General features: G+C 39.8%; 1 protein-coding gene across 2 annotated transcripts in view; it reads left to right on the plus strand.

Annotated features, from left to right (window-relative positions):
* LOC137972184 (DNA topoisomerase 3-alpha-like) overlaps nucleotides 1–15000 on the plus strand; it is a 44129-nt gene that overhangs the window by 25063 nt on the left and 4066 nt on the right. Inside the window, exons 20-35 of one of the 2 annotated variants that reach the window (XM_068819034.1) lie at nucleotides 105–155; nucleotides 1082–1160; nucleotides 2073–2186; nucleotides 2626–2695; nucleotides 3413–3441; nucleotides 3560–3618; nucleotides 4131–4194; nucleotides 5230–5326; nucleotides 6916–7089; nucleotides 7757–7848; nucleotides 9807–10082; nucleotides 10237–10279; nucleotides 10735–10814; nucleotides 11634–11789; nucleotides 12982–13021; nucleotides 14867–14926. In XM_068819034.1, coding sequence (XP_068675135.1) covers nucleotides 105–155; nucleotides 1082–1160; nucleotides 2073–2186; nucleotides 2626–2695; nucleotides 3413–3441; nucleotides 3560–3618; nucleotides 4131–4194; nucleotides 5230–5326; nucleotides 6916–7089; nucleotides 7757–7848; nucleotides 9807–10082; nucleotides 10237–10279; nucleotides 10735–10814; nucleotides 11634–11789; nucleotides 12982–13021; nucleotides 14867–14926 — 1484 coding nt within the window. The remainder of the gene's footprint in view (nucleotides 1–104; nucleotides 156–1081; nucleotides 1161–2072; nucleotides 2187–2625; nucleotides 2696–3412; nucleotides 3442–3559; nucleotides 3619–4130; nucleotides 4195–5229; nucleotides 5327–6915; nucleotides 7090–7756; nucleotides 7849–9806; nucleotides 10083–10236; nucleotides 10280–10734; nucleotides 10815–11633; nucleotides 11790–12981; nucleotides 13022–14866; nucleotides 14927–15000) is intronic. The other variant, XM_068819035.1, reaches the window with a different exon arrangement.

Raw genomic sequence — 15000 nt, forward strand, 5'->3', positions numbered from 1 at the left:
AACTATTAGTCAAGAATAAATATCATTAACATGACTTGATAGAGTCTTTTGTAAACTTGTAACTTTTTTTTCCACTTCACTTATGAATGTTGTTGCTGTTGTAGACTATTCCTGTCTATAATCAAGGTGAAGAGTTTCAACCAAGTTCCATTGAGGTTTGTAGTTTCATGTTTGTCCACTTGAAGTAGAAGCAAGTGTTTTTATTAATTTTTTTTCTGTGCCTTAATCTTTCCATTCCCACGACGCAATTAAATGTCAATTTAATGTTCTATGTTGCTGTAATAAAATAATCTTGAGTTTTTATCAATATCACTTTCAGTTAGAAAGGAAGAGAGATAATGGTTTTGCCATTTATAAGCACCCTTACTGTACTTGCAGTCTTCTTAAGGACTGGATTAAAAAGGACCGCTCAAAAAAATCTGGCAAAAACATACACGTATAAGGTGCTGCTGTCAGTGGCTGTACAATCTTATGATTTTGAAGTGGGAGAAAAATGGGGAGGACAAAACCTGAGTTAGGTTGAGATCACCAGAAACTAAGTCCATGTTGCAGAAGGCATGGGTAATGACCACTCCTTCAGCTTGACTCTCCAATGGCATATGGCCCAGGGTATTCCTAGACAGTCATTCATGCAAATGGCAGGGTTATTTCCCAGGGGCCGGTTCCTGAAAGGTGGAATAACTCTATTCCAGGAATTTACCTTTACCTTTATCCCCAGAATAAATTCTGTTCTGTTAGAATAGCAGATTTATCTCTGGAGTAACTGTTATGTCAGGTATAATTTATTCCTCCTTTCAGGAACCGGCCCAGGTCACTTCTTACCGGTCATTAATGTTTTACCTATACTAAAGCAACTCTAAACCTTCAAATTGGCGAACCTAATGAGGTCTAAGTTTAGCATAAGTAAAGGTTTTGTAATGAGTAACCTGTGAAAAAGAGACCTATCCTTTAAAGCTGTCACCATCCAGGTAATAACCTACTCCAAGAGGTCTTTAACTTCAATGATCAAGTGGAAACCAGACGTGTTTTCCTTAAGCAAGACATGCACACAAATTTATTGTCATAATTTCTATTGCAACAGATGCTAGATGGAGAAACCAAACCTCCTCCACTCTTGACTGAAGCAGATTTGATTGGTTTGATGGAGAAACATGGCATAGGCAAGTGAAACAAAAGTTTGTTGACCTACAATCAACTTCCTGTGAGAACAAATTCCTGGATTGTGTGACAGTTTGTGGCATAATCTTATTAGGGACAGACCTATGCCCCCTTGTAGCCATGCAGGGGATCAAAACGATGAATCCTGAGTTCATTAACCCTTACCCAAGTGGGCATGAATCAAGTGGGGGTGCTTCAGGTGTGATTGGTTAACAACATCTACAGTGAAGGTCCACTCGTATACTACGTCCCCTTTAATCACTTCCCCTCCTGAGAGTGAGAGTGATAGATTTTACTCCAGACGATATTACTTTTCAAATGGGTTTTTTTTAGGTGTGAATGGGTTAACAGTGCATTAAAATGATAGAAAACAAAATTTGGTTGCTGTAGGTGAAGCAATTAATCTCATCAAAGAGAATTACACCCTAACATACACTGTACATAACAGTGATACTACCCAACATATGAAGTGAAAGGTGTTGCTGTGAAAAATTAAGGCACCCAGAGCTATTCTTTGGGAGCCCCAGGCTACCGGGCTCCTGTTAGGCAACAGCCTTGTATTATTATTATTATTATTATTAAACTTGGACTGTGACACACTGAAGAACTGGTGTCATGAGCCATGTGCATGAAGAGAGAATTATTTTTTGCTGATCATAAATGGTACATGTAGCTGGGTGCCTGGGCCATCAAGGATCTTTTGCCAGAGTCCATTTATCTGGCCCCTAGATCTGCAATACTGCAATAACTGGCAACCCCCACAACCTAACTACAATCCCCAACTTCAGCTGCCTTTCTCACTGACAAGCAATGGAAATAGGGACATTGAGCAACATGAGGTGACAGAAGATTCCCAAAATGTATGAAAAGACAAAGTTGCAGTTTAAAAACTTCTAACATCCTTGCAACATTAGGCACTGATGCCACTCATGCAGAGCACATTGAGACCATTAAGAGCAGGTGCTATGTGGGGGTACAGCAGGATGGAACCTTTTTACCAGGACAATTAGGAATGGGACTTGTGGAAGGTAAAGAGTGCTTCTGGTATCAGAGGTGAAACTAACAAAAAACATTAAGGTGGTTATTAATTATAAGATGTCTAGTACGTTCTTCATAACCTTTCTCTGTGGACAAGCACTTCAAAATTATCTTTCCTCCATTCCTCAACTTATCTGTGGTTTGCCAGTTAGTAAATACTACAAGTCATGTCTACCTCTTGGGCATCAAAGAGCTAAAATTTTGGCTTTAAAAAGATCTCTTCCTTTTACAATTAACCAGCCACTAGTTATAAATGACATGCAGTGTGACCAAAAACAGAGTAAACACCGGCCAAAAACTACATTTTCAATAATTTGCTTTATTTGACATGCTATTGGTACAGAAAATTTTATTCCCCCCGAACAAAACCAACCAAATAATATTTTTTTGGCAATAAAATTAATCCTCTCTTTAAACTTTTAAAAACAGGCTATGATCTGATGGGATTTGAGTTATCAAAACCGAGATTGAGGGCTGAACTTGAAGCTGATTTAAAAAGGTATTTAGGCTGAAGCTTGTTCCTCACCCTCATAGTTTCGTTAGAAGTTCTTGCACACAAAGATTTGTATTCTTAGTATAGTTTACCACATGATTTCGAGGGCATTTTGGAATAAATAAGCACGAGTAAAGTTTTTCAAAGGCGAACAAAATTACGGCGAGTGCAATTTGAAAGCATTTACTATAGTATTATTGCTTATTTATTCCAAACTGCATAATATGTTCATGAGAAATTTTCGAGACATTGTCGCAATTGGATCATGTTTACTGTAGGTGGTCTTGACCGCTATGTCGGTCGCTATATCGGTCGAGTGTCAGCCGATAGCTGACCGATATGGCGCCTGAGAATTGGTTGATAGTTGGTGGACACTCAGTTGATGGCTGGTCAATAACCAGTCGACTATCGGCCGATATCCGGTTGACAATCGGTCGAGAAGACCACATACGGTAAACGTGATCCCAATTTAGCAGAGGCAATGCCATCCAAGGCCCAAATTGTGCCATCCAAGGCTCGCATTATTTTGATTGCTGTCTGTGACTTTCGTTGATCGTTGACCAATCAGAATGCTTGGTTTGTTTCCTCTCTTTGCACTGAATTACCCATTTTTCAAGCACTGTGTTACCTGAAAACTGCATTTCTCTGAACCAGTCGGAACTGAGTAATTTTTCTTTTTATGTATTTTATTAAGTGTTATTCAGTCTTGTTTCTTTTTTGCAGAATTTGTGAGGGAACAAGAAATAAAAATGGTAAGAATTTCGTAGGAAGTCTGATCAGTTTGCTCTAGGAAAAGTATTTTGCGTGAAATTATTATTATTTTTTTTCTGAAAATCCTTTTTTGGTGTTTTTGTGTGTTCATTGTTTTAGATGTGCTTGTGGAACAAGTTGCCAAGTACAAGGAGCAGTTTGTTCAAGCTGTACAGCAGGTTTGTTTAAGACTGGGTTTTACTTCGGTCTTACCACTGTGTTTTGTATGCACAGGGTTGCAACCATACAATGATGATGAAGAGACATGATTCTTCGATAATAACTCTGGGAACCTGGAAAAGATCCAGGAGTCGAACCTACAACCTTATGGCTATTAGTTCGGATGCTTTTCCACTCACCTATTCAACTAGATGGAGCAGTGGTGAAAGCACTCGCCTCCCACCAATGTGGCCCGGGTTCGATTCCCAGACTCGGCATCATATGTGGGTTGAGTTTGTTGGTTCTCTACTCTGCACCCAGAGGTTTTTCTCCGGGTTCTCCGCTTTCCCCTCTCCTCAAAAACCAACATTTTACATGATTTGTGTTAATAACTAACAATTATTGTTAGCTTCCCCAATTAGCACTCCAGCGCTAGAACGACTAGGTGCTCAGATAAAGTTCCTTTCCTCTCCTTTCCTTTTTTTTCTATCCAATCAATTGAAACTTGACCTTCCTTGTGTTTTTGTTGCAGGCTGTCAGATTGGATCAGGCCTTATCTAATTATTTTGGAGACCCCCAGGAGTTTATTGATGAAGGTATGCAATCATGCAAATCGTGGAAACGGATGCAGCAACTCTGCAGATGTTGGATGTTGTTGGCGTTTTTGTGCAAACGGACGCAACAACTCCCTACGATGGAATGACGTCCAGTGTATTATGGGAAGGATACGACCCATAAGACTTTGTAAACTTACAAAATTCGGCTGCCATCTTGTTTTCAACACGTTAATGTGTTGCTATCTCCATGGAGACCACAACGTAGTGCGCGTGTGTGGCCCCAACAATGTTGGAAGAGCTGTGCAAACGAATCCAACATTGTTGCGCCACACTTCGTTGATTACGGAACAAAAGGAATGTTGGGAGTTGTTGACTCCAACAACACACAACAACATGCAACAGGGTGTGCGAGCGGACGCAACATGTAACAACCAACAATGTTGCGTCCGTTTGCACGTTAATAAGTGAGATTTTCCACTGGCTGAGTGAAACAAAATAAGTGGACAATGTTTTTCTCATACATCGCTGGGGCCTGGGAAGAGGTCAGGTGACCTAAAGCGGGCAGTTGTTTTTGCTGGTCCGCCATTTCTGACCTTTTCCCCACTCAGCCACCCAAAGATTTTCACTTGTTTGAACTTGTATGTTGATTCATGCTTCCGTGACCCTTCTAGTTCAAAACTTTTTTCCTCAGCCTTGTTTTTGAGGTATACCGTTTTAACAACTTGTATATGTTGAGATTACAATAAAGCCAATCAGGTTGTGGCGGGCAGCCTGGCATAGCTACCAGAGGTGTGTGAGAATTATCATTTTATTCCTGTTCTTAGGAATTATTTATCATAAACATTGTTTGAGTCACATTTTTCCGTAAAAGATAACTTTACATCGGGGGTTGGGCTCTTCTCCTTGAAAATGCGGAGATTTTCAATTTTAAATGATCTGTCTCTGACTACAAAACAAATCGGGGTTCTCAGTTTTGGCATTTATTTTTTTTGCATTCGAGCTATCAAACTCGAGTTGCAACTTGTCTGCAAGTATGGCTTATACCGCCATGTTTCACGGCACGTTTATTTGTAGTTCTTGGCAGTGAGGATGAAAGAGGCACAGAACCGCTGCGGCTTTGTCCAAGGTGTAAAATAGAGCAGATGATTCTCAAGAAAACTAAAGATGGCAGGTGGGTTTTTGCTATGATCACTGAGTTGCTTGTTTATTTATAGGCCTTTTTCGATATATTAAAATTCAGCTTGATAGTGAGGCAGTGAGGACAAAGACAAAGGAAAGTGGATGATAAGCAAATATTATCCACATTTATTCCATTGTGTTTCTGTTGTTTTTGTCCTCACTGCCTCACTATCAAGCTGAATCTTTGATATTTTGAAAATGGCCTATTATCAGAGATCTCATTTAATTTTTGGTCATTAGTATTACCTGTAATTACATGTAAACAAAAACAGCCCCTTAAAGTGAATCTTGAATATCGCGATCGTGTCATTTGACCTTGTTGTTATTAATTTTTGTGGAACAGGTAGTAGACTGTCCTTGATCAAGAAATGACATTACAAATTATACAGGATTTCTTGGTGTATTTCATAATCCGTCAAAACTTAAATTGACTAGTCACTGTTGAAAAAGGAGTCTTTTCTGAAATCTGAATTGCTTAATTTGGCCAGTGTACAGAAGACAGACAGACAGCAGAAGACACTAGACAGACAGAAGATAGATTGGCGGTCTTAAACTGATTCACGTCTGTGATATTTTCTTCACATTAATAAATCAAACACCCAGTTAAACAATAGCATATTACTTTGACAGTTACAAAGCCAGCAAAGCATTCGATGTTGGCTAAATTCAAGAAGACTTTACAGCTAGATCTCGTAAAGTAATCAAAGGAAGAGTTAACTGTTCGCTGACGAAACTTTAACGTTGACACTCAAAGGGTTTTCCATTCCAGAAAGGAATGGCATACTAAATTATATGCTGATTCTAAGTAAATTGTGTATCTGGGAATGTAGGAAGTCAAACTGTTCTCTAAATTTTAATCTGTGTTCGTTTAAAACTAAAATTTGAAAAGCGATAGAAAGATATATTGCTGTAAAGAATGGAACTCTTAAAGATTAACAATAGAAGATGGGGCCTTTTCCCACACTAGGAAGTGCAAGGATGGCTCGCTATGGTCACTGTGTAAAATGATTAAGCATTTACCAAAGTTATTGTTGTCTTGTGTGTGTAAATGTGCGTGCGTGTGTGACTGTGTTTTTTTGCATGTTTTTGTAGCGTAGCCGTTTGCTTTTTATTGATGTAACTGATTAGAATATGGTCAATAAAGGTTAGGCAAACAGCCTTTCTTGTATAATTATTTGCACGATATATTGCCTACATCTTGCGACGTGCTGGTAAGGAGGCTATCATATATGTTATGGACAGGAGACAAAAACCCTTACGGCATGGTGGGATTCTCCCGCTAGTCATTTAGGGGAGAATGGAAGGAAAGAGTCCTCCTTGGATGGAACGCCTCGAACTGGAACGTTGGACAGTAGAGGATAGCGGCCCTTGCGTAGTGTTTAAGAGGTGCGCCATGGAACAGGATTGTGAGGAAAGACTTGCCTATAGGCAGAGTACACACACACATGACATGTGTACGGCCTAAGAGTCCCTGTGGATTTTTTTTTCTTCGAGGAAAAGGAAGCAATAGATTTAAAACGAATTATAGCTATCTGCAATTTTGAGATATAGGGCAGTTAGTAGTATTGCCTCTCTTTTCAGTTACATGATTGGATGCCAAGGCTACCCAAGGTGTCGTTCCAGTGCCTTTTTCCCAAAGTTTGTGATTGAGGCTGCCGTGGACGAGTCCTTGTGTGGAAATTGCCAACCGGGAGATGTACATAAAGTCAAGTTTAAATTCAAGAAAGGATCCGTTCCACCGATGATGCCTCTGGAGTAAGTGTCAATGAGTAAAGTCCTACCCTTTTGTAATCTGAGCTTTTAAGAAATTTCAAGGATCTTCAACAAGTCTTCAAGATTTTTTAAGTCTTCAAGGGACCAAAATAATAAACTTTGGTCATCTTGAAACGTCTTAAAATACATTCTAAAGATCCTTGAAGAAATCTGTGGAACATCTGTTAAAGATATTCATAAGTTCGTTGAAAGACCTTAAAAGATCCTCACTGTGCTGTTCCGCCTAAAACTCGAGAGTTTTGTGATTGAGTTGTAACTTGAGTTGTACGAATCCCGAAAGGTTTTTTAGAAAATTCTTACTGCAATTATAATGGCAGAATCTGTAAACGTTCCTTTAAGATCTTAGGATATCCGCGACAAGAAGTTTGAAGATCTTGACAGGGTTTTTTTTTCAGAGTCCTTTTGGATTTGTTTGGGCGGGAAGATGGCTTTCCCCTAATGAGGCCATCAAACTCCTCAAAAGATTTCACCAGCAAAAAAGGACAAAGTAATCTTTTAGGAGACTGTATTGTACATATTGTTGCATACAATGCAGTAGATGTAAATGGCGTTCATTGTAAGTTGATATACACTGTACTTCTGTATTACCAGTCTTAACTGTTTTCGAATCAGATATAGATTAACGAATTTGTTGAATCCAACCATTTAGGTACACAGGCTGTGTTAGCGGATGTGACGAAACTCTTCGAGAATTACTGGAATTGAAAGACTTGACTCGGCTGCCCTCAGAGTCGGGAACAGGTGATTCTGTAATTTTATTATGTCTTAGTTGTGTGAATGTATGCTTCAATGTGAACTTGTCCCAGTACCGTAATAGTTCTGTTTACTCTTTAAGGACGTTCGCGCCAAAATCTTCCTACGGTGAGATTTTCTTCATTTCTCGCCTAGAGTTAGGTCATAAAGTACTTACTCCAAAAATAAAAAAAAATTGGGGGTCACCGACTTTGTTTCGGAGAAAATGGCAGTGGAAAAATGCCTTAATTTCGATAAATCTGTCATAATAACGAAGGGTGGCCTCATCTGCTCATCCATCGAAAATACAAAAAATAAACTGTTAGAGTGAAGGTTTCCGTGCATAAGTTTTTAGGGGTGGGATTTTAAGATAATTCCATGCCGCTAGGGATGTCTTAAACAGTAGAGTTCATCCTGGACGAGCGTTTTCGTAACCACTATCGGTTGCAACCTCTACCGGAATTCGATGGCACGAGGAAAGAAAATTAAAAACAAAGACAACTTCTTACGGTGAGATTTTTTTCATTTTATCATATTTTGTAGATAGTAAGTAGAGTAAGTGATTCATGATTAAAAAAATAGGGGTCACCGATGATCCAAGGGAGTAAAATCGATGTGATTTTACGAAGCTCTTGGAAAACTTCGTTTGTCACGTTTTTGCGTGACCTGTCGGGGAAGGACTGGAACCCAGGAGAGGATCGATCGTTGAAGGGATGAAAGGTTTTTACCACAAAACAAAGCTTTCTCTAGCACAGCAAAGAGGTTTTAAGCAGGCGTCATCTTCATTTGGTTAGTGTTTTGTATAATATTTCTCCATTGCCGTCATGCTCGTCTTCTGGAGTGTGGTTTTTATGAAATTTAATCGCTGGTTTTTTCCACGCAGGTCCGCACTTTTCAAGCCGACGAGGACGAAAATACTGCTCTATTTTCACGAAAGTAAAGGAAAAGAACTTCAAAAACATACATTCGCTTTGAACTTAAGTTCGTAGGGTAATAAAAACATTAAAAAAAGGAACAGCCCCATTAAATTTACGCAACGGTTCGTTCTCGAGTTTTCCAAACTTTCAGCCACTACTCGATCAGCAGCTACCTTTTCCAGAGCTTTTCCATCCTCCCGCTCACTTCTCTTCAACGTTTCATGATGATTCGGAAATAAATGTGCCATTCTTTTGCCGGCCTGGAATTTTTTCCCCGGCGTTTTTGTCGCCATGTTATTTTAACTAATGCTTGAACAATATTTATGAAAGTCAAGTAGACTAGTGCACGACTGATAAAAACAACGCGAACATCAGTCGTGCAGTAGTCTACTTGACTTTCCTAAACATCTTTAATCAATTTTGATTGATCACGATCTTCTCTTATCCAACGCTGTGCAAGACTTATCGTCCACGGTTTCTGCAAAGGTTTTCAAACCTCAACTTCACTAATGCTCGAAGTAATGCGTGACATATTCCAGTCGCGTTACCTGCGCAGTTACGTTGCGCACAAACAATTAGCGCGAACGTCCTTAAGTCTACGTACAGTTAAAAATGCTTGGTTCTGTTCTGTTTTTGTAATGCTTTGTTTTTATTCTGATAAAAGTAGAGGTGCACTTTGCTGTCAAGCAACTTCTCAGTCAATCCGCCTTAATAATAATAATACAGTAACAGTTCATACGATGCTTTGAAGGCCTACAAGACTGCGATCAGTCTGTCTTTTGCTCTAAAATCGTTGAAACGAACTTTCAAAATGGCTAAAGCTGCGGGTCGCAAATACTGCGGGCGTTGGTTAATACCGCAAATACTGAGTGCGTCACTCAAGAAGTTGGGAAAACACTTGACTTCGGTGTTTCCCCTACACTTCTTTCGTGCTCTATTCGCTTCCTGCGTGCTTTACAACGGAACAGATTACAGGCGAGGCTTCCTTATATGTTAATTATGAAATCGTATTCATATTATGTCTGTTCTGTTCCCCCGATTAATTACTAGGTGGATCAAATTTCTCTGGCAGAGGGGGACGGAACTCTCGTGTCGGTGGCAGGGGACATCAAAATTCCTCAGATCGTGGGCGTGGTCGTGGTCGTGGTAACGTCAGCAACGCTAGAGGACGTGGCAGCAGATCAACTGCAGGTCGAGGTGTTACAAGATCTGTCCAAAGAGGAGGTTTTACCTCTAACCAGCCAACAAGGAATGAAGAGCGTGGTGTCATACCGTCTAACCAGTCTTGGCAACAAAATGATGGGGGTACTTCCTCTTTTCCTTCGGGTAATTTCAGATTAAAAGGGCTTCGAAGAAACATCTTGGTGTTTTGGTTATTTGAGGATGTTTTGGTGGCTCTATCGTGTTGTCATTGCCGAACAATAGTTTATATTCAGTGTGTGGGGTGAAATGAAGCTGATAAATGACCTTTGTTTTCTAGGTTCAGGATTCAACCAAATTCCTGTGGCTAGTGACTTGCGCGGGTATGTGTCATCAACTCATGGCATTGTGCGTTTTTAGGGGCAATGACTTTGGATCGCGCCTCTAAATCGCTAAGTTTGCCTGTGTGGTTTTCATCTGGTTTACACTTACGACGCAAACTCTGGGGCATTTTGATAATCAACACTTCTTGTTAAAACAAAAGTTACACTTACAGAACGTTATTGCGTCTACGTAAGTCTTTGCTATTAAGTTCCTAGTGATTCTTGGGTAGGTGAGGTGCATTGTGGGGGGCTTAAATTCGTTCGTCCGTTTGCCCCCACAAAGTTAAGGACTGGAACTATCCTGAGATCACAAGAACTTGGACTATTGGGCTTATGCTATTGTCTCCTGTGCTAACCAGCTCTTAAGAGCTATGACCATGTTGCTCCATTGGGGTCTGTTCTTGCCTTCAGTGTAGTCTTAGTCGTTTTTTCTTTCTTTTCTGCACATCCAACAGCAATGATGAGAACTGCGTAGTCTGCACATGTGCTCAACCAGCCACAAAATTCACCGTGAAGAAAGATGGACCTAACAAAGGTACGGCTTCCTTTAAGAGACTGAGTGCATTAAAGATAGCGCGTGGTTCAGATCTACCCTTATTATACAACTAAGGGAGATGTACAGTAGTGTTAAATGCATCAGACTTTCATGCAGCTCTTACTCGTCTTTATCATTGAAATGAATCACGGAAATCGCCGGCCTTCTCAAAGTCTTAGAGTGGTTTTCAATTGAGTGTCGAAAGTAATTGGCGAATTGCATTGGTTTTGCATTGCTTCACTCAATGATTGGTTCAAAGTTCTCGCGCCACTTTTTCAACCAATTAGAAGTGAAACCAAAACCGATCGTGGTTCGCACGTGCACATATTTTTTCGCGCTTTCTGTCGGTTACATGTAATTACTTCGAGTTTTGATTGGTCTACTGGATTGTCTCCGCCCTTTTTCATTGGCCAAAGTAATTACTTTGGTTTTACGACACTCCATTGAAACTCGCTCTAATCAAAATCGAATAAATAAGACACCAACTGGAAAACACTCGCCTTGCAACTGAAGGTAAGGGCTGAGTCCCAGTTCTGATTCAAGCCAGGTTTTTTTTTTCCACTCATTGACCTCTTACTTCCTTAACTGCGACGATCTTTAGAGAGAGAGAGAGAGAGAGAGAGAGAGAGGCTGCCAGGACTATCCGGGTGGCTCAAACTGTGATAGGATACTGCCCCTAGGGTTTACAGTCATCTATAGTGCAGTCATGACCTCCATCTCATGTAGCACCTTTCACACTCCGCTCCAAATTCCATCTTTTCGCAGCCAGCTAAAGTCAAGCTCAAGTTCTGTTGCTCATTTGTAAACATTTTCCTTTAGGTCGGCCATTCTATAAATGTGCTAACAGAGACAGCGGCTGTGGGTTTTTCTTGTGGGCAGACGAAGATGCAGGGAGTGTCTCGTTTTCTTCTTCGTCAGTTAATGACACGGCACCCTTGCGGCCAGCTAATAATTACAACAGGAATAATTATTCAGGTACGGTGCATTGTAGCCACTAGATGTGTCAACATACGCTGCCCTAACATTAGCTTTCTTCCAGAAAAGAAGCAATAACTATTTTCGTCGCGAAACTGATGCCTTAAGTAAAAATGAATCCAAGGTCCTTTTCCATGGCAGTTCTAAATGAAGGTCCAGTCCTGTTTTTCCAGAACCCACAAAACAACCAGACCAACCATGTAGCGGTCTTGGTTCACCAGGCACCTTCCGATAACAACATCTCGCCTTGCCACTAAATCCTTCATAAAAAAAACATCGTTGTCTTCATATTAAAGAACAAGCTACCCTGGTTGCCCAGGCACGGTTTCTGCCATTTGTCGGCTTCACCCTTGGAAACTAGGGGTTTTCTCGCTATGTGGGAACGCATCATTGTGCTTGGAAACCGCGTAATAAATGGGGCGGGGATTAGTCGTTTCCGCGCACTACAGGTGGTTTGCAATCAATCTCTAGAGACAGATAACAATGATGTAATTTACAATTGCTTCACGAACAAAAGGAAATAATGAGAGATCGTTGTGTTCGTCCACCAACATGGCGGCGTCGCCGTAATGTGAAAACCACCTGTTAGCGACAATAGCAACGACAACGAAAGAATCACTTTAAATTATTTTTGCACCTTAATTAAATATTTTATGATTCTTCCTTCTCGTTCACATTTGTAAATTCAGGGCGAAGTATCCTTAAAGGGGATTGACGCAAATGATTTTGAAGGAAAGATAGGGATATAATAATAATAATAATAATAATAATAATAATAATAATAATAATAATAATAATAATAATAATAATAATAATAATAATAATAATAATAATAATAATAATAATAATAATAATAATAAAGGATTCACTATTGTTTGCTCACGTTGTCCTCATAACCTTACCTGAAATTCTGTTGTATCGCGTTGTTGTTTTGCAGAGATAAAATGAATGTTAAGTTCGTGCTCCACGAACTGCACGATTTTATTTCGTCATTTTGTCGCCGTAGCCGTCGAGGTGTCTCCAACTCGGCTCGGCTAGTCCTCTTGCACGCGCCTGAGCGTCCCCCTCGGCCTTAACCGGAAACTGTATTACAACAAATTTCATATCCCCAAAAACAATGTTCTCCGTCATTTATGGCTGTGAACACGCTCTATATGTATTTGTGTAATTTTTTTTCTTTTTCTTTTTCAAGGATTCAACTCAGGACGAAACCCATCTACGAACGTAATTGGGTATGTTGTGATGTATTTTGATAATCCCTTTTCGAAAAATACCTCCCCCCACCCCCCTTTTAAATTTACATGGCCGGGTAGCTTCGTCATCAGAAATGTTGGTCCTCTTTACGCAACTTCCACACTAGCTAGTATTTTTGACTATTATCTGTACGCGTGGGTTTTTCTCATAGTGATGTGGGAGAGTATAATGGATATAGCGTTAGTTCGCCAGGTGTTCATATGTGATCGGTGATGCTAATGTGTCAAGATACCTTTACTCTGAAAAGCGAGTCATCGCACTTGATTTTTCTGAAGGCTCTAAAGAGAACATTCAGATTTCTAGTCAACACACAGTCCTAATGTGGGAGACAACGATCAGGACTTTCTTTGTTTTCGTTCAAGTAAATCAGTAGAAATAAATGTCATGCCCTGAAAAGCCCCTATGGGGAGTGGTACAATTAAGTAAGTTTGTAATGTATTGTATTGTAACTTTGAGGGAGGGAGGTAGGGAGGCTGTATAACATTTAACGTATCTTTACAAGGAACAAAGGGTGCGGCGAATTTTTAATGGCCAAATGAAGCTATAGGAATGATATGAGAAGGGTTACGTTTACCTCTTCTCGTTACTTGCCGTGATGTGACATCTGGAAATAGTAACGAATCGCTTCCTTCGGACGTTGTAGCTCATTCGGTAGTCCAACGTTAACGGTGATCTATTCGAGAAGTTATGGGTTCAATTTCCAGCGTGGGCAGAGTTTTCCTCTGTCTTTGTGTAGGCCCTTTTCTATTACTAAGCCCATGCAGTTCAAAGTCCGATTAAGCTAATCCTGGATTACTTGAAAGATAAACTGCAGTTTATTTGCTGGTTATACCAAGACCACGTTTCGACAGCATTTTTAGCCTTCAACTTTGACATTGACTTTAATACACTGTTTAAGGCTTTTTTTAAGGGCAAAATTGAAACCTGGCTTGGTATTTAATTGTGGATTAGTGTTAATCGGCTTTTGAAGAACTCGGCTGAGATAGATCATATGGGAATAAAGAAAGCGCTTAAATTTACACTCTAATGAATATCTGACTTTCTTGTGGGACCTGAACCCATGACTCTCCCAGCCTTACCTGGATGATATGTCGATAATTTTTAAATTCATTCCAACGCGTTTTTTTTTAATGTTCACTCCTCCTTGTTAATCGTGAGGAAACCATATTTCATATAAGCCCTGTGGTTTCATTTTGGTTTCCTCGCCACTTTTTCATTTTATCTTGAAATGTTTCTATAGTTTTTGTTCTCTCTGCCTCGCTGTCAGGCTGAATTTTGATATTTCGAAAATGGCCTATCATCATCATCATCATTTTATTTCAATGTTTAAATTTAACAAATTGAAGAAATAACACAGCCCGCATATATCAAAGCTAATCGAGGCGAGCTGTGTAACTTACAATCACATTTAGCAAATTAGATGTATAGTAAGACAGGTAAAGAAATAAATAACAAAAATAAAATAAATAGGTATATACATACATTCACAGGTAGCTAGCATTCACATAGAGCAAGAACCTATAAGAAGACATGAAACATAAGGAAGTAATAATAATAGCTAGGGTGTGATTCATGATAACTAGTAATTTTTAAGATTAACGTTGAGACCTCAACATTGTCATCCTCATCACCAAGCACCGCAAGTAAATTCTTAAAGATACCTTGAATCTATGACCACATGGAACTCGGAAAAATTTGAATCCCCGCGGGAGTTCTTCCAAGTTTTCAACGCTTATTTTATTATATTTGCCGGGGCATTTCTTCAACAAAAGATGTCTCGGTTATTTTTAGTATAGCTTGTAACGAGGTACTCTTCATTGCAGCGGATCAACGAATACGGACAGCTCAGTTCCATGTTGTCACTGCAGACAACCGGCTGCGAGGTAAGGGAATCGTGGGCTACGGTGCCTGGATACAGTCTATTAGGTTACTAATATATGTAATCATTTTAATTTGT

Source organism: Montipora foliosa, chromosome 9, assembly GCF_036669935.1.
Source record: "Montipora foliosa isolate CH-2021 chromosome 9, ASM3666993v2, whole genome shotgun sequence".
Taxonomy (NCBI): Eukaryota; Metazoa; Cnidaria; class Anthozoa; order Scleractinia; family Acroporidae; genus Montipora; species Montipora foliosa.